This window comes from Meleagris gallopavo, chromosome 11, assembly GCF_000146605.3.
Source record: "Meleagris gallopavo isolate NT-WF06-2002-E0010 breed Aviagen turkey brand Nicholas breeding stock chromosome 11, Turkey_5.1, whole genome shotgun sequence".
Lineage (NCBI taxonomy): Eukaryota > Metazoa > Chordata > Aves > Galliformes > Phasianidae > Meleagris > Meleagris gallopavo.
This window is the reverse complement of record NC_015021.2, coordinates 13333367-13352617: the sequence shown is the minus strand read 5'-3', so window position 1 is coordinate 13352617 and position 19251 is coordinate 13333367. Positions and strand designations below refer to the sequence as shown.

The following is a 19251-nucleotide window of genomic DNA, read 5'->3' as shown; positions in this document are numbered from 1 at the left end:
TTTTGCTGTGACTCAGACCTAGAATATAGCCTCTAAGGTTGGCAAATCCTGAAAACAGAAGGATGGTTGTAGAAATTACTTGGTTCTGTTTGGATTTCCTATCCTTTAGGAGAAGCAGAGCATCTTAAACAGTCTTTGTACAAAGGAATAAAACTGAGGCCTGCTTGTTATCTGCATGCTTGTTTGTTGCAGTGCTCGCCATCTTGTCTGTCCTGGCCAGAAAAGCTTTGCTGGCTCTTTGCTTTAATTATCAATGAAATGCTCTGCAAGCAGGAGAACAATATTTGCATAGATGTAATTCTGGAAATTGAGCGTAATGTGATCAGGAAATGGAACAGGTCCTGGCTGTTATCATGGAAGAGACTTGTTGGTACCTGTACGTTGTTTCAGAAGTAATAAGATCTGACTCAGAAAAGTTTCCTGGACGTAAGTAGAAAAAACTCAGTGCCCTTTTGGCAAGGGACTCATGCTAATCTTCCTGCAAGAGAACAGAAAAGACCTGTAAATTCAGAAATCTGTTCTGAAAGGATGCTGAGGATTTAGAGGCAAACGGTCTTTCTCAAAGCAGAAAAGCAGGGGCGTGTGTGTGTGTGTTCAGGACTTTCTTTTTCTGAAATAGAAGCCAAGGAACAAGGTGCTTGTGTGCACTGCCAATGAAATCTCAGCGGGAAGACATGATGCTACTTGCAAGGTATGCACAAGACAAGACCAGAGGCGCCGCAGAGCTTGATTATTGTCAAGGGCTCAGTTGGAACTTGCCTTTGCTCTTTGGCCTGCAGCATTTATGTAGAAACTGGGGACGCTGCTTCTTGCTTCCAAGCTTTGCCTTGATGAGTTCTGCCCACATCTTAGGCGGGGAGGAAAAAAGGGGGGGGAATAGGGGGAGCCTGTGAAGTAAACAGGAAAATTACTCACCTTAATGATGCATTTCACTGGCATTGCTGCTTTGAGATCCTGTCAGTTTTTAATACTTTCTGTCTTTCCTCGATCGCCTCCCATAGGTGTGATTAATACCTTGGTTTATTAGAAGGATGAAGTGGAGAGGCATCTGTACTTTCCCCCAGGTGGAATAAATGGAGGGAGAAGGATAGTACAAAGGGAAGGAAAGGGATCACCTTTTTACATCTGAGCTGTTCAATCTGTCTTAAGAGCACAAATTACAAAAGAGCTCATAAACTTCTGTAGTAGCTCCTTTTTCCATCAGAGCATCAAAGTTCACAGCTGAGACGCTCAACATCTTGGTTGGCTACCAGCTCTGCTTTTGGGTTGCAGTAGTCTGTTCTCCACACAAGGGCCAGTGAGAGAGCAGTTCTACAGGTGGTCATAGCACAAGTCTCAGGTAGGTATGTCCATCCCAGTCAAGAAGCTATATGGTCACTGTCTCGATCCAGCTGCTCACTGTTTTAGAAGCAGAGAGTATCTTGTGCTTAGAAAGATAATAATTTGCCTTTCTGAAGGGTTCTTGTGGGTTCTTCTATAGATAATGAAACCCATGTTTCATGGGGAGTGTTCTAAGATGAATACCTGATCCCCCTCATGGGTTATAGGAGAAGGAGAAAGGAAGAATCCATCATAGACATGTGAACAGGACTTTATAGGTAAGATAAGTCCAGTTGTGTTGTAAGTGGCGCTTAGAGAGGCAAGGAAACCATAAGTTATACTTACGTGAATTTCTTCAGGTGTTATTTGTCCTCAAAGCAGAACACTAGAACTTAAGTCAAGCAAAAGGGTACAGGAAAGAAAATGTATCTGAAGAGCGGTATTAAGTATGAGAGGTTACAAGACACTAGACTTGCTTTTAGCTTTGACTCTTCTGAATTTTCTCTCCTGTAGCTGCTCATCAGAAGGAAAGTGTGCAAAGATGACAGGCTTGCAGTTCTGCAAATCGTTCCTGAGGCTGTCAGTGACCCAGCTGAAATAATGGGTTGATGTTTGACATGTGAACATGCAACATGCTGACCCTGTAGTAGCTCCTTTTTCCATCAGAGCATCGAAGTTCACAGCTGAGACGCTCAGCATCTTGGTTGGCTACCAGCTCTGCTTTTGGGTTGCAGTAGTCTGTTCTCCACACAAGGGCCAGTGAGAGAGCAGTTCTACAGGTGGTCATAGCACCTGTAGAAATGCTACTCTGAGGTAGCATTTTGCAAGCAGGTCAGCCCTTTGGTATGAGCCGGAATTTGGGTGGGAATCTGTCATCGTTCTAGCAAAGTGTCCTGCTTTCTAGGGTGTTGAGTGGTTGGTAGAGTCTGGCACGGTGCCTGATACCTCTGGGTCTGACTCAGCAAAAATCACTGCTTGAGATGTTGCTGATGGAAAAGACTGTGCTGCCAGAACAACTTTGGTACTTTTTTCACTCATTCTCTCATCCACCTTGTTTTTTTCTTTGCTCTAACAGATGCTGTGCTAATGACTTGTTTACCTTCCTCTGAGATACCCATGAAATCCCCTTATTTGCAGATGAGGGAAATAAGAAGCATCTTGAAGTTAAATCTGAAATTTCCTTGTACCCAGCTTCATCCCCTTCATCTTCAGCTTGTCTGGAGGTGTTTAAACCTGTGGCTGTATCCCATGCTGAAGTCCTTATGCTGAGGACCCAGAGCATGTGCCTTCTCTGTAGAGGGCTCTAACATTGTATGGGGCTCTTGCAGCTTATTCATGTTAATGGAACCAAGATTTGGTGGTTGGTTGTTACTTTCTTTATGCACAGTTTGCCAGAAGTTAGCATTTGTTAATTAGGTTTAGCATGAGTGGAGTTTCTACAGTGACTGTTTCTTAGTGCAGTAGTCTTGTGTGGTAATCTGTAATACAGGAGATATGCAGATGTCCGCTTAAGAGGCTGAGAGTTAAACAGTTTAAGAAGAGCCTGTGTCCAGCCCACCTCTTGAAGCAGGGAGGGCAAAGGAGAAGGAAAAAGCAAAGCAGTGCATCTTGAGACCCCATTAGAGGCCTTTTGCAAAATGGTCCTGGAGAAACCTTCTTCAAGGAAGGAAATACAATAAACTTAATGTTTTACTGATGGCTTGTAAATTGACAGTGTTAATGTCAGTTAATTGATAGAGTCTGTGGAAATTAACATTACATCACAAGGATATGCAAGGTCACACTCTGAGACACATTCTGATCCTATGGGAGTTGGTACGGTGTTCAAAGCCAGGTAAGTTTGCCAGGTAAGCAGAGTTACTTTGTCCTGTTCCATCGGAGGGAACTGTACTACAGTTGGGATAGTTTCAGGATATTTTGTTTGCGAAGACTTACTTTACAAGTAGCCGTCTGGAAATGTACCTCATATTTTTAGGCAATATTAAATAAGTTTTCCCTGTGTAAGCTACTTCATTCAGTGTGAAAACACCTATGCCTTTTGTAATGTGGAATCCCACAGTCATTGGGTACTTACTGGATGTAGGGAAGGATGTTCAGCATTGGCTTGCATTGTTTTTTTGTTTTTTTTCAGCATGCACACTGCTAATATAGTCATTTCATAATTTCACCTTATTTGCAAAACTTCCTTTACCAAGTAGCCTATCAGAAATGCAAATACTAGACATTATTAGTATCTGAAACTTACGTGGTACAGCTGAAGTTTCGGTTTAGAAATGGGTAGAGAAATTGAGTGTTCTTTAAAAAAAAAAAAAAAACAAAAATGTTTTCAAGCCAAACCTTGAAAGGTCTTCACTTATTGATGAATCAAGTCTGTAAATGCAAAAATGACATGCAAAAGCCTTTAAATGTGAAGTTTGTAAATTTACAACTGCTTCACAGTCGAAAGAATAGTAGGGGAAAATGTCAGTGTTACTATTTGTTCTGGTTTTGCTGCTGTTATTAGGTAGAATTCCTTCCTAATGTAGAGAATACTTCCCGATCAACATCATTTTACATAAAAATCTCTGGGGAGATGTTGAACATTCACATGAATTAATGGTCTAGTTCTCCTTAAGGTTCTCCAAACCCAGTGTTGTGGGGGGGATTTCAGTGTGGTTCCAGGTGCGTGTCCCCATGTCTGTCAGTTTCTCAGCTCCTTCAGCACTCTCCTTGAAGACTAGTGTGTTGCTGGGGAAGGGCATTTGCATGATACTAATGGGACTGCATACAAGTGTAGTATAGGGGGAAAAACAATTGGACGGGGGAATGAGGAGCTGGTTTCTCTGTGAAAATGGTGTTCAAGTCTTCTAGGCCTCTTTTTCACCCTCCTTAAGTCTGCTGCAGCCTTCTGGCAGGCTTTGCCGCTTGCCCAGCTCTGCTTCCCCACTGCCCGCAGGGCTGTGTGCCAGGAGGGCAGCCAGGCCCCAGCATGCTGAATCCTAGGCTGGAGGCTACGTTTCTCCATCCTCCTCCCTTGCCACCCCTCCCCATTCCCATTTACCTAAGCAGGTCAACAGAGACGCATATATCTTTATTTCACCACAGTTTCCAAGCTGCTGTCAGCGTCCAGCCTGGCGTTGGGCACGCGGTATGCCCTGAGGCAGTGCAGAGCTGCACCGACATGCTCCTTGCCACTTCTTTTTCCATTTTTCTGTGTTTTTTGTCTGTCCCGGCTGAGCGTGTGGGTCATGTTTCTCTCCCCGCCTTGTCCCCTCCGTGCTGCCAGCCGGGGGACGCGGGGCCCACCTGCCTGATGTCAACATCTTGCAGGGTGAGGCTGGGGAGGAATGTGCCGCTCCCAGCCCGGCGCAGGTAATTAATCCCTGCGACTGACAGGTGGCAACAGGCGGCCTTTGGCTGCAGCTCCTGAGGAAAAGCGCTTGGAGGAAAGATTTTAATAGCTTGTGAGCACCATTCGTGTGCGCGGGCCGTGCGGCAGCAGGGCCAGGAAAGGGGCAGGGGAGCTCAAGGGGAAGATGAAGCTGAAGTCTCTGCACAGGCGGATTCCTGTGGGTGAGGCGCTGCCCCTCCCTGAGGTGGGGGAAAAAGAGAGTGACTTGTGATTTCCTTTGCCTGGGGCAGAGGAATTTGGTAAAAGTCTTCAGAGTGCTCCTGGCGCTGTCAGCATCCCCTCCTGCTCCTGTCCTCCCAGTTGTTGCGTGGTGGGGCATCCCTCCGCTGGGGATTGCTCACAGGTGCTTCTTGCTGGCCCAGCGTGAACTTAATTGTGGTGGATCTGGCATGGCGCCGACGGCTGTTGAACTCATCTATCGTGTCTATGGTTTGCGCGTCTGCTAGTGGCAGATTATATGCTCTGTGCTCTGAAGTGGAAGATCTCAGCCCAAAGAGGCAACGAGTCAGCTGTGCTTCTTGTAGACGCAGATCAGTTTCTCCATGAGCGGCTTTGCACTCATAGATACCTGCCCTCACCCCTAGCAATTGTGAATTAGAAGTTCGATTGCTGTTCGGCAAAGCCAAACTATTTAAGGTCTATGTATAAATATTACTCTTTATTCCACATAGGTAAATTCCTTTCTCCCCACTTTTTTGTTCTAAATGAGTAATCTTTATCCCATTTTACACGGGTTTTCTGCTTGTTTCATAACTCCTTATTCTCATCTGTGCATACTTCAGCACAAGTAAACGTTGCTTTTCCATTCTTCTAACTCATTCTTTTTTTTCCTTTCTCAGAGTTAGTTTGTTAGGGGAGAGCTGCAGCTGAATGATGGCTTTGAAAACGTCAAATGAAATGAATCCAGTGTTTAACTGAGTTGAGCTGAAACGTGACTTCTTGAAAGAAGTTTGCAGAAGGTTGGAAAAAGCTGTTGATCTGAGCAGAAGGGGCTCAGAGCTGTCACACTGTAAGCTGACTTCTGGGATCACCTTCAAGTTGACATTCATCTGCATTTGCAGAACTGGCTGAACCCCACTCCTTTTAAAGATTTAAGGACTGTAATCCCGTGGCTAGATCAGAGGGTAAGGCAGATATTAGAGGTAGATTTCCAAAGTAGTGTTTGGGGGAATTTACCGCGTCAGACTTCTGTGGGGGGATTGAGTGCTTGCTGAAAAGCCATTGCAGCTTATGTTGCACAAAGCACTTCCAGGAGACTTCTGTCCTTCCTAGTGAAAATTTTCCATTTGAGAAGTGAAGAAGTGTTTTGTTTTCTCCCTTAAGCCCTTTGTTGACACACCTTCTAGAGAAGGGGCTTGCTGAAAAATCAGGCAGGTGTTGCCTGATGGTGGCTGGCGTGCGCTTTGTGATACTGAATTACCAGCCAGGGTGCCAAGAGTGGGTAATACAGTATGTCTGCACGGGCAGGTGGGAAGGGCAGGGCTGCGGGTGCTGGAATGTTTTCTTCTTTCCGTTTAAAACATATTATTAAGCAAAAAACTAAATTCACTGTTGTCTTTAGCTGTCTCTTGAAGTCTGCTTATTTGGGCATGACATGCAGCAATTGAACCCCAAAGAAAAATCTGAGCCAAGCCTTTCCCCTCTCTCCTGAGTAGATAACGTGTTGCCAGGCTTCCTTCTTTTGTTTCAAATAACTTTTTGCTGTGTGTCTGGTAAAAGCCATGTTCCCATTCCTCGGGCTGTTGGCACAGCTTTTATTCCTCATGCTAGGAAATGACTGTCACTAAATGACAGGCTTGTTGATAGAGATCAGGTTCATTTTTAGTACTTTTTTTCTTCCTAACTAGGTTAATTTCCATACTTGGGCAAGTAACAAGTATATTGATTAATAGTGATGCTTTAGACTTGTTAAATACTTGAAATGGAGGCAGTTAAGAGGTACTTAAGGGAGAAATTCATTTATTGGCAATTTTCAGTCTGGACTGGTGCTAAAATGTTGGCTCTGTTTTGATTTGTGACATGACTGTTTTTCTAACAACAATCTTGTCCTTCCTTCCCAAGTAGTGGCATAAGGGTACTGAATTTGTCTTGGGTCTCCGTGGTGGGAGTGACAGATCTCATCCCTCATGCAGTGAGCACGTCATCTCCTGTAGCAAAATGGTGGGCAAGGTGCCTGTCACCTCCTGCAGGGTGGTGTGATTGGGGGACTACTGAGGAGAATGCATGCAGGCATTCTCTGAGTACACAGAGGCAGCTCCTGTCTCGAGGATTTTCTCATACATATTTGCTTTGAAATCTATATACAATATCCTGTCTTACTCTGTGGATATAGTGATTATCGCTGATCCAGTATGAAGTTGCTGTGACCTAGTTGTTTGTATCTATTTATGCCGATAGATGACTGGGCATCAGTTTACCTATGGTCACGGCGAAGTTGGCAGGATGGGAAGCTCAAGCCCTTTACTGTCTGACAGCAGATACCCCACAGGCAGATTTACGCCAGCGTTAAATGACTGGCCTCTTGACAATTACAGGCTCGTGGGCCACTGTGCTGGGGTGGATGTGAAATCCCTGCCAAGCTGTGCTGTGGCCCTGAGCTCTTTGCAGCAGTCGGGAGTCTCGAATTCTTGCAGGCAGTGACAGAAAGGTGCTGTGGCCATCCTGTCTTGACTGTCTTTCTGCGTGGGTTGCTGCTGCTTGCCTCTCAAAGTGGAGATGAGCATCACAACCTTTGATGGGCTTCTGGTCACCCTATTACTCTGATATGCAAAGTTCACATTAGTGTTGTTTAGGGCCTGCAGCTCCTGGGTCTAAAGGCTGACAAAACCTAAGTCTTGGGAAGATACATCTTTATTGGAGAGATCTTTTCATTGTAACTTACTAGCTCTTGGCTGCTGTTTCTGTAGATGTAAGCTGCAGGTCCTGTTCTTCCCTTCTGATTGTAGCTGAAGGGCTCAGGCAGTTGAGCTGCTGAAGGGCAGATGGGAGAGATCACCTCCTTTGCTGGTAGAGGGGCCCATACTATCTGATGTGTTTGTGCTGGAGGTGGACACCCACCTCTCCTGTCCTTCTAGAAGCAGTGGTTTTCTGCTTCTCTGCAACCCCAGTGAAAATATTAGATTTAAAATTATAATCAGCACTACCAGGGGAGTGCATCTTCTTCCATTTGTTCAGTTCTCTAAATGCTTGCAGATGCCAGACACATTCACTCCTAGTGTGTGCTGCTTTATTTATACTTTCATTTTGGCCCTCTGCATTTGAGTGCATGGTTTCTTCTCGTTTCCTTGACATGGGGACATCCAAGCAATGAGGTGGCTTTTCCAGGCTTTCTGTATATGCTTTCTAAATTTTCGTCCTCCTTCAAATAAGAATCTTTTCCTACTTCTGAGGTGAAAAGACAACACAGTGAGCTCACTCTTACCTTTAGCAAGGAATTGCTTTTTAATTAAAAAACAATAAGGAATTTCAGGTTTTAAAAAATGTCTGATATAAATCACCATCTAGATCTGTTGCACAACTTTTTTTGGTAATTGTTTGGCATGTTCCCCATTTCCGCGGGCTGAGTAAATCCTTTGTGGGTTTAATCTCTAGCCTGCAGGCACATAAAAAGCATTGCACAATTTGGCCTTTGCACTTCAGAGAATCTTCTTCCTTGGCTTAAATACCTGTAGCATCTCCCTGCCGTATGGCAGTGTGGTGTTGAGTGAGGAGGGAAGAGATCACTTTGTCTTAATTTTAATCCTCCTTCTCCTCCTCATTGTTTCCCCAGCTTTGGTTTTCCTGTTAGCAGCACACGCACTTTGAAATGCAAATAATCTCTGGATATCACTAGCTAATTCTCCTGTTGCCACGTCACCCACCGCCCACCCGTTCGTGTGCCAGCTCTTCCCATCCTAGCAGGGTGGATGGCCAGCTTGTGCTCCTGACCTGTATGAACCTGTTGGTGCCGTGTTTGAACAGTTGGGACTTGGGCTGTATCGGCCATGGCTGCTAGAGACATTTTTTTCAAGAAAACAACCACCTTGGAGCTTTCGCTTCTCTTTCCCTGCTAGAAGCAAAGAGGTGGAAGTGGGGAAATGCCAGCAATTCCTGTGGGTTACGTGGTTAGCGTTATTGAAGAGCTTGGCATTCGCAGATGTCTGAACACCAAGAGAAAACTAAATGGCTCTGAAGTTGGGTATCAGTGTGAACTGCATTGCTTTGGTACAGCAGAGAAGGGTGGAGAGTCTCCCGCACAGGGGACATCTAGAAAAATGAGTTAGAGTGGCAGTGTAGTGAACCATGTAAGAGTTTCCTTTTGACTGTTCCTGTTAAATGCGTATTCTTAATTCAGCTAGAGCTTCTAAACAGAAACCAGTGACTTCAGCCCATGCTGAAGTCACACATTTTGCTGAGTAAAGGTTTCCAGATGCGAACACAGTTTGGGGATGTGCTGCGCCAGCACTTTAGTGCAAGAGTGTCCTAAAAGGGAATCTAATATGCTGCGAACTAGCACAGTGAGTAGGAGTGTCTTAGCTCGGGGTGTTCATTACATACCCCCAGGATGGTGACTGCCTCTGTTTTGGAACTTTGGAAGCTCCTAAGTTGTGCTCCAGATCCCAACGCGGACCGGGTCTTTTGGAATGTTTTCACTCCTTGGTGAGGTCTGTGTGCATCTTATTTCACCACTTCCTCTCTGCCTTGGTGAATGCAGTGCTGAAGTTTAAAAGTGAGGAGACTGATGTAGGTTATTCAGCATAGGTATGAGATACTTTCAAAAGATAACTGGCAAGTCAGATTTGGCACAACTCTCAGGTTGGTCAGGGTCTTGCTTTTAAATACAGTTCAGTTCCAGGCTTCATGGTTTTTACTCCATTTTCAAAACCAGGAGGGCTTTTAACAAAGCAAGATGAATCACTTTACATGTGTTGCTTCCAGTGCTTCCAGGATTACAGGGTATTGTAAAACGAATGCTTTCCATTTTTGTATAAACACACTGCCCTTCTGTCCCCCCCTTCTTTCAAGGGATGCATAAGAGAAATAAGGATTGTATTTGATCGTACAAGAGCACAGTTCTTTTTGAATATTTTTGTCTTTGGGAAAACTAGGTGTTAGCCTTAAGTTCCATTTTTCTAAAACAAGATTTAGTGTTTGTTTTGTCACTTGTTTGGAAGTGTAGCAGGGAGATTGAAGCTTGATGATCCTTGAGGTCCGTTCCAACTCGAGCCATTCAATGATCCCTATGACTCTGTGATTCTCTGAACAAATGCAGTGCATGTGCAGTAGCTGGTGCATTCGGCACGTATATAAATCCATCTCCATCCTTCTGGTATGCCTCCACCTCTCTAACTGACCATCCTGACTCTCTTGCTCTTTTTACCTTTTTTCCCCTCATTCAGTATTCCACTGAACTGAAGAAGCTGTACTGCCAGATTGCCAAGACATGCCCCATTCAGATCAAAGTGATGACCCCACCACCCCAGGGAGCTGTCATCCGGGCTATGCCAGTCTACAAGAAAGCAGAGCACGTCACCGAAGTGGTCAAACGCTGCCCGAACCACGAGCTGAGCCGGGAGTTCAACGAGGGTAAGAAGGCAGTGCTTTTGCTCATAGTCCCTTTCCAAAGCTGCTTGGCTGATGAGTGGTAGTGCAGGGGTTTTGCAGCAATTTTTACTGCAAGCCTTTGGAAGCAAGCCTCCTTGCAATGGTTCATATAGCTTTTTGCTCCCTGTGTTTAGCAGGAAGCTTAGTCCTGTGCTTTAGTTATTCCTGTGCAAGTGTGTCCTTGAGTAGAAAGTACAAAAATAAACCTCGTGCCTGTCCAGGTTGGATGGATGTCTGTCCCCGTAGCAGGCAGTGGCTTTCTGGCAGCCTTTCCCCACTCTGCTTGTGCTCCCTCGATGAGAAGCAGCTGTTTTTTGTGCTCAGGAACGAGCTTCCATGTCGCTGGGGCAGGGATCTAGTAACAGGATGCAATATCATCTCCAGTCCTTAATCCACGTCTCAAAGACAGAGGGGCTGTTTATCTCTGGCAGGATAACGCTAAGTGCCAGCATCAACTGCAGGCAGCCTTCCTGTATGCTTAACATTATCAGTTCACTCATATGAGAAGAATCAAGATTAAAACACGATTACTGTGAAGTAGTAGCTGTTATAAAAATGTCACGGGGCTTTCTGCAAATTCATGAGCTAGACTCCATTTTTCTGTGGCTGCTTAAGTTCACATAATTTTAGATGAGCATCTGTTTTAGTCTACGTGCATTATTCACCTCCTACTATAAAAAAAAAGTGTTAGTTAACGGGATGTTTCAGGAGCCTGGACCCCTCGGCTGGGTACAATGTGGTCAGCTAGACAAGCATAAAAACAAGCAGGGACTTGGGATATGAAAGTCAGCATGAAGTGGAACAGTTCTTTGAAATAGGCTCTTGTGTTAAAATGCTTTTGACAGAATTTGAATATTATTTTGAGAGTTTACACTTGGTTCAGTGACATACCTTTAAGGAGGAATGTGATTTAAATGCTGAATTTGTATTTTGAAATTATTTTTCTCAAAATACACTGTATTTTGAGTAAGAAATTAACAGTTGAAACACAAAATGAATTGGGAGGCAAAATGAGTTGGGAAGGACTTTTCATAAGGGCATGCAGCAACAGGACAAGGGGTAATGGTTTTAAACTGGAAGAAAATAGATTTAGGCCAGATGTCAGCAAGAAATTACGTACTGTGAGGGTGGTGAGGCACTCAAACAGGCTGCTCTGTGAGGTGGTGAATGCCTCTTCCCTGGAAGTATTCAAGGCCAGGCTGGACAGGGCTTTGAGCAACCTGATCTAAAGGGAATATTCCTGTTATAGCAGGGGGGTTGAAACTAGATGGTATTAAGGGTCCCTTCCAATGTAAGCCATTATGTGATTCTATGAGTTCTTTAGGTGAACGTGAAACATGCTTCTTTCTTCAGAACTTAACTATGTTCTAGAAACACTAAAGAAAAGGAACACTAAAGGAAGGAGGGGAAACTTTTTTTTTTTTACATTGAAAAGCTGCCTAGAAACGTTAAGTTCCCTGTGTTTGTTACCTAAGGAAACATTGCTTTTGTTATGTTTTTTTGTTAGTTTGTTTTTTGTCTGGCAGATGAGAGTTTGGGAAGAGATGTTTTAAGGTCTGGGGAGGCATGTGTGTGCTGTGATAGACCTCTGGGACAGAGTGTGTGGGTTCCTGTTGTTTGGGAAGTCTTGCTGCCCTGCACTTTAGCTTGTGTCAGTCAATAATGTTTTTGTCTCCTTGCCCTTGCAGGGCAGATCGCACCTCCTAGCCACCTGATCAGAGTGGAAGGAAACAGCCATGCCCAGTATGTGGAAGACCCCATCACTGGGAGACAGAGTGTGCTGGTCCCATATGAGCCACCTCAGGTATGTTGTGAGCTCAGGGCTGGGGCATCTTGACATGCAAAAGGGTTGGAGTTCAAACTGTAGCCAAAGGAGCCAAGATCTTGTATATGCCCTGTCCTCATCACTGTTAATCCCTCTTCATCAGAAACGGGGTTTTAGACACTCTCTTCATCCTTTGAGAACATGAGTTCCACGTTTTTTTAATTTAAGGAAGCCTTATGGTGGGGAAGACTTGATGATAGCTGTGGGAGTGGGAGGGATTTTCAGAGGGACAGCTAGAAAAAGCAGAGCTTACCACTCACCATCTCTTTTGCTCATCCTCTCCATCTCATCCAGGTTGGTACTGAGTTCACAACAGTCTTGTACAACTTCATGTGTAACAGTAGCTGTGTAGGAGGGATGAACCGTCGCCCAATTCTCATCATTGTCACACTGGAAACCAGAGAGTAAGTGGTGCATCACAAGTGTAGTTTGTGAGATGGCCTTCTGGCTCTTCTTTTGCTCAGGGCAGCGTTGCAAGGTCCTTAGGGACGTATTTGATTTTAGGGGCCATGGAACATTTTTAAATCTTGAGAGGTAGGAGTTGCCCAATAACTGGATATTGACTAGCAGTTGGGAGGTTTGGGTTGATCTATGCGTAGTCTAGTGCAAACCATTCAGGCTTTGCACTTACCATGCTCTTATGTGAAGTAGATAAAGGTGTTTTTGATGCAGATAAAAAGTTTCAGTACATGGAAGAAGTCTCACCAGTATATCTATCTCACTTTATCTTTCTGTGAATAGCTGGATGCTTTGCTCTGTGTCCACTGAGCAGAGTGCTTCCGTGCCCTCTCTCTAGTACGGCAAATTTCTGAAACTGCCAGGGAAAAGGTGGAGGCCAGTGGTTAGACACAGCAAAAACAAAGCATCTGGCAGCTATTCTAGCTGATCACATTTGGTTTAAGTTATATTGAAAGTGCAATTTGATGATCTTGAAAATCTTTTCCAACCTAAATGATTCTGTGATTCCTTCAAATCTGATCGAGATGTCATTCCTTTTGCATAGGTTCCATTTAGGAAGATCAAGTCAACACTTGGATCAGTGCAGATAGATAATCTGAATCTCTTCACTTCTGTAACTTGCGTTGAATCTGTGTATTATTTACTGAACATGTCTAAGATGAGCTACCAGGAGATGGAACTCATTAATACTGGCCTAGAGGGAGTAAAGCAGGAGTAGATGCTAGCTTCTGATTGTGGCCTCCTGTAAGCTTGAAGGTGTGAGGGATGCTGATGGTGACTATCTGCTCTGCTGGCTGATGTCCTCTTTCACTTTTCTTCCCAGTGGGCAAGTCTTGGGCCGCCGATGTTTTGAAGCTCGCATTTGCGCTTGCCCAGGCAGAGATCGCAAAGCAGATGAGGACAGCATCCGCAAGCAGCAAGTTTCTGACAGCACAAAGAATGGTGATGGTACGAAACGCCGTAAGTAGCTGGCAAAGCTGGGCAGATTGCAGATCACGCTGTCAGCAGGTGCAGGCCTGGCACTTGTGCTGTGGGAATGGAGAGGTCCTGTGCATGGGCTTGGAAGCAGGAGGGCATTAAATGTCTGTTTTCACTGGGTGAATCAATCTGCAAAATGAGCTGGTGTTCACAAAATGTTTGACAATCTGTAGTGGTGTTACAAGCACTGTTCGTTCTGACTGACACCTTCAGGGTACTTGGATGGGACTGTAACCACTTCCACACTGTAACAACTTTGTTTGGGACTGTGCTGTTGTTTCCTGATCCTTTTAGCAATTGTCTTCCGCAAACAGGAATCTAGATAAAGGCTTCACACAAACTGGGCTGTGTGTCTGAGGTCCTAAGGCAAGTAGCCTCTTTGCTCCATGGAGTACAACACACTCATCAGAAGTGACAAAAAATGGAAACTCAGTCTTGGTTTCCCATATGTGCTCAGTGATAACACTGAGTTGTATAGCAAAGAGACAGATTTTAATGAGAGACAAATAGGAGATTTTCATTTCCACAGTGGGTTCTGTATGCTCGCTTCATCCACTCACTGTGGATTACTGATCCACCAATGTCTCTTTGCAAGTTGTCTGCTTTACGAAGCCAGTAGCTATGCACACAGTTTTGGAGTGGTTCAGGCAGAGATCCTTTCAAAGCATTGCATGTTAACACCAGACTTACGCTTGATGTCTCTCTTTCTCTCTCCTTCTTTTATTCCTTTGCTGTTTGTGTTTTGCTTTAGTCTAATGGGATGCTTTTTTGTTGTAGCTTTTCGACAAGGAACTCATGGCATACAGATGACATCTATCAAAAAAAGACGTTCTCCAGATGATGAGCTCTTGTACTTGCCAGTGAGTTCTCTCAATCTTTGCTTTTACCCCATGTTTAGTATCCTCCTTACTGCATTGAGGCAAGTCAACTGCTCACCTAGACGTCACAGAGAACTGTGCTCAATGGCTAGGGTTGGAGTGTGGAATACTTTCCCTAGAGATGCATCTATTTTAAATGTGTGTTCCAAACAAAATTTGTAAAAATTTAAATCTCATTGACTGTTGATTGAGACTGGCTTGGGCTAAGCATAGGGCAGGATCACCTTCATGGAGACCTAAATGGGTTTCCTCCTCTGACATTTTTGAGTCTGTAGCACTTGAGTTTTCTATAGGGATGATGTGCTGAATCCTGCTTTCTTGCTGAAGCTTGTGGTTTTTGTGTACTACCATTACGGTGGGATGATAGAAGTAAAATGCTCAGTATTAAGTGTAGAATCAGCAAAGGCAAGAAGGTAATTGGCCACTGAACTGCTTTCACTGTAAGCCACATTTAGCTGGGTAAATCACAAATGGCAGCCATCTTACGGGAGAAGGGAGATCGAAACTTAACATCCAGATTCAGTAATCCTTTTTTTCTTAAGCATAAGTCAAGTTCATCACCAGATTTGATTGGGACCAGAAAATTGCTTTTGGTTGGTATAGATTTATGTCAAGGTAGATGATGATCCCAAGATGTTCACTAGCCTGCAATGTCAAATTATCTCTTCAACATTTATCTGATGTACATCTAACACAAGGCTTAGCAGTTTTACTACTTATATGTTAAATATAGACTGTGTTTTAATCCTGCTCTGGTTGTTTACTTGACTATATGTACAGCTCACTGAAGTGGCGGTCACTTTAGATGCGGTTCCTTAAGGCTTTTTTTTTTTCACCCTCTTGCTATGATCTAGGTGAGGGGACGAGAAACGTATGAAATGCTGCTGAAGATCAAGGAGTCCCTGGAACTTATGCAGTACCTTCCCCAGCACACAATTGAAACTTACCGGCAGCAGCAGCAACAACAGCACCAGCACTTGCTCCAGAAGCAGTGAGTATGGATGTGCTTGCAGTGACCTCTGTAATGAGGATTGTGGGACAGGGAGAGAGAGGAGAGAGACACAGAAAACTTCTGCACAGGTGTTGATAGGGACGTAGTGCTGAAGGATCAGTATGAAACTGCTTGTTGATCTCCTACTCTGAACAGGTAGAAGTCAATATCAGGAAGAAAAACTTCAATACCAGAGCTTGAGAGAGCGAGTTTGATATCCAGATTTTGCAATGGGACAAAGCAGTCCTCCTTTCTTAAATGCAGTTCCTGACTGCTTGCAGGCCCCTTTCTACCTGCTACATGTGTGTGACCAAGACAAGGAACATAGGGTGGGCTGTGCTGTTTTCCCAGTTTTGTGGGAATGGCAGTGAACATAGAGCCCTCCGCCCCTTCTCTGGGGAATCCACTGAAACATTTTGCAAAGTGCATACAGGGCTGGGACTGTGAACACCGGCCTGCCCACGTGCTTGAATACTGCTGCTGCACTTACTCGATGTTGTTGAAGTGCTGGCGACTGTCTCTTGGTGGGATTTAGATATTGCAATCTCCTGAGCTGTAACACTGGAAGCTGACAATTGCAACTGAGGGTTTGACAGTTAAGAATTGCTCTCTGACCAATGGGTACTCCAAAGAAGGGTTCTTTGGCACTTTTAAAGCATTTTTAAACAAAGAAACAAAAAAAAATTACTTTGTGACTGGCTCTCCATGTTGTGCATGAGAAACTTTCCATCTGGGCAGACAGAGCCTTGCTAGCCGACAGCGGCTGCACCAGGATTACTTCAAGTGGTGTAAGTGGCAGGAGGATAGGGAGAAGAAGGGCCAATTAAGTGTCTGGTTTCAGTCTTCCTCTCTGCTCCTAATGCTTTACAGTTACAGAGACTGGGTGAGAGAATGAGTTTGCAGACAGACCCCAAGTGGTGTCGTTCACAGGCCTTGCTTCACCTGCCGTATCGGGTGGCAGCACGTAGCCGGCCAGGCTGTAGGTGGCCGCCAGCGGTAGTGCTTAGCATCTTGTGCGTTCCTCCTGGTAACCTCACGCGTCAGGAGGCTGTGGCTATATCTCATTCCCTTGCAGAGGTTAGCACGAGGCCAAGGCACCACGTAAGTCCCATTTGAGCCTGTAGGGATTTATTTCAATGCCTTGGCCTTGTCTCAGGGCTTCTGCAATACCACGGCTTTATGCCAGATCTCTGCATATGTTTGCATTTCGACCTGTGTGTTTTTAGTGTCAGCTGGAGTCTTGAAGAGATTTTATAGCCCTGTGCTGAAATGACTGGAGCATCCAGGGGCTCTGGGCAATTTGAGATACTTTTTATTAAAAATAAAATTCAGTCATCTGAGCTGTTTGTGTATATTATAACTTGTGTTTACTAGCTGCTAGGCATTGTGGCCTTTGTGCACTCAGTTGCATCTGTTCAAAGCTCCACCTGAACTACAGCCATTTCAGTTGAGAAATGATTGTGTAAGCAGAAATGGATGGCAGCAGATGACAGCTTTCATTTGGTGCTGACAGTTGCATGGCCATAATTACTGTTTTCATTCTTCTATCAATAGAATGGGTTCCTGGCAACTAAAGTTGGTATTTGTTACCTTTAAGACTAGCATGTATGAGTCTCGCCATTTAATTTAATGAAACTTCTTTTGGCTTGTCTCCTGGCACTTACCCAGTTAAATACTCATTTTTCTCAGCTGCTGAGTGTGCTGGGATATTGGGAAGACAGATTAACAGCTTTTAAGGATGCTGAGAACTTGGGGGGGAATTATCTTTCAGTGTTCGTCCAGAGCTACTGAAATTATCTCTGCTGACAGCTTGCCATGAAATAGGGTCCTCTGTACTGAAATGTACTTTCAAACATTAGGTGCGGTTGGGTTCTAGCACTTTGGCCTCGATAATCTAGGGTATGTATTAATTTCTGAAGGAATGTGTTGAGGGCAAAGGGAAATTTGGGCTGGCAAGACTCATGGATAAGATTATACCCCCCTGAAAAAAAACCCCACGGAGTTCCAGATCGTGATGTAAGAATAAGGAGAAAAGGCACTTTGTAGGAGCTGGCTTGGGTAAGAGCAGTCTTGCATGTGAGTGGGTTCAGCTAACAACATGTTGTACATTTTCATTTTGTCTGAAGGTTAGGAAGAGCAAGAATGAGATTGTGGTAGAAAGTAATTTTAAAAGAAAAATCTGACTTTTGGAAACACTGTATAATACAGACCAGCGTTGCATTTCACAGACCAGCAGTGCTGGCTTACAGTTCTGTAATAAAAAAAGGGACAAATCTGGTGACAGTCAGCTGCATATCCCACAAGATGATTAAAAATCTGTGCTGTTCCATGCTGTGCCAGACCGTATCTTTCTCTGTCTCCTCTCCTCTCTCTGTTTGCTCCTTCGTGCATGGTTTTCTCTTATTAATCTTATTTACTGTTATGCCAAATACCTTCATGATCATAGGTGGGAAGGCCTTTTTTTGTTTCGTTTTCTGAAGTTTCTTCTTCTTTTTCCACTGCCAAATCCTGTGAAGAGCAGCACACAAGTTTATGTAGAGGGCTTCCTTTTCATGGTTTGCCGCTGATGTTTGAAATCTTTCTGTCAAAGGTTGACCAGAACGTTTTTGCTTCCAAAGATACCAGAGCCCACACTTCTTACGGGGAAGGAAAGTTTTTTGTCTTATCCTGCAAAATGCATTTACCACCAGTGTTCTCAAGGAATACTGGAAAACACTTTTTCATATTCAGTGAGACTTCCTGTTGTGGCTTTCACCCTGCTGTTTTCAGAACAGTCTATTTGAATTGGTCAGAGCATGTTAGAATGGAGTTTGCAAAGTCTTCCAATGCCTACTGAGGAGGTGACTTCTATATTCCGGCAAATGTTTCTTTCATATGAACTGGGCTGCAGCCACCAACCCAGTGGTAGCCTTTCATTCTAGTGAGCAGCTCAGCTCATTACCTAAATGAGAAGGGATTAACCTTGTAAGTGAGGTATGATGGAGCAAAGCTATCCAGTGTCTGGTGTGCTCCTACTGAGACAAGAACTGTTGCTCACCGTGGCAGGGAGGAGGCTGGTGGGAAAGGTATTCTATTCTACATACCCCCACCTAGATATTCTCATTTTTGCTGTGAAAGCTATAGTGGATTTCTGCATGGTTTGGTTTTGTAGTGTTGTGCTTGCATGTATTGTGAGCTCCAGGCATTTGGATACTGTTTTCAACTAGGGTGTTGCCAAGGTGAAAGTAAGGAAGAAAATGTGTGGGATTAGGTACGTGAAGACACGCTGTGCTCACTTTGCTGGCACTGAGGGTTGGTGTGTTTGCATCAGGTGGCAGTCCCAGGGACCTCTCAGCTTCAGTGCAGAGGGCCCTCTGTCTTCCAAAGGGAGAGTGCCTGAGATAGAATCAGTACAACCTGTTCACGGTAGGCACCATCCTCTCCCTAGCACCAGCTTCTGCTTTTTAAGTAACTGAAGTTTGAAATGAACTCAATGGAAGCTGCATCTCTCACGCATTTGGCTGAGTGCTTTTTTCTTCTCATATTTCTTCAGCTCATTTGAGATCTGCTGGGAACAGTATCGGGTACCGTTTGCACCCGTGTGACAGGGACGCAGAAATCCGATTGCCATATCAAATAGTTGTTTTTTCTTGCCAAGCACTCACACCTGGGGCTTTCCAACTTCCTAAATTTGCCTGTTGCATACCCTCACTGCAGGTGCTAAGGCATCAGTTTATCCTCTGTCGAATCCGTACTGTGATCATGAAGGTGGAAAATGGCTGTTTCTCTCTTGCTGTCTGATGAAGGGCCCTGTACATTCATCTCTTCTTTTCTCTGGTTCCTTCTC

At 44.4% G+C, this 19251-nt stretch overlaps 1 protein-coding gene across 8 annotated transcripts in view; it reads left to right on the top strand.

Annotated features, from left to right (window-relative positions):
- Positions 1-19251, top strand: part of TP63 (tumor protein p63) — a 103738-nt gene that overhangs the window by 71581 nt on the left and 12906 nt on the right. For 7 of the 8 annotated variants that reach the window (XM_010716747.3, XM_010716744.3, XM_019619040.2 and 4 more), the window contains 6 exons: positions 10090-10276; positions 11983-12098; positions 12414-12523; positions 13402-13538; positions 14334-14416; positions 15289-15425. In XM_010716747.3, the coding sequence (XP_010715049.1) occupies positions 10090-10276; positions 11983-12098; positions 12414-12523; positions 13402-13538; positions 14334-14416; positions 15289-15425 (770 nt within the window). The remainder of the gene's footprint in view (positions 1-10089; positions 10277-11982; positions 12099-12413; positions 12524-13401; positions 13539-14333; positions 14417-15288; positions 15426-19251) is intronic. The other variant, XM_010716745.3, reaches the window with a different exon arrangement.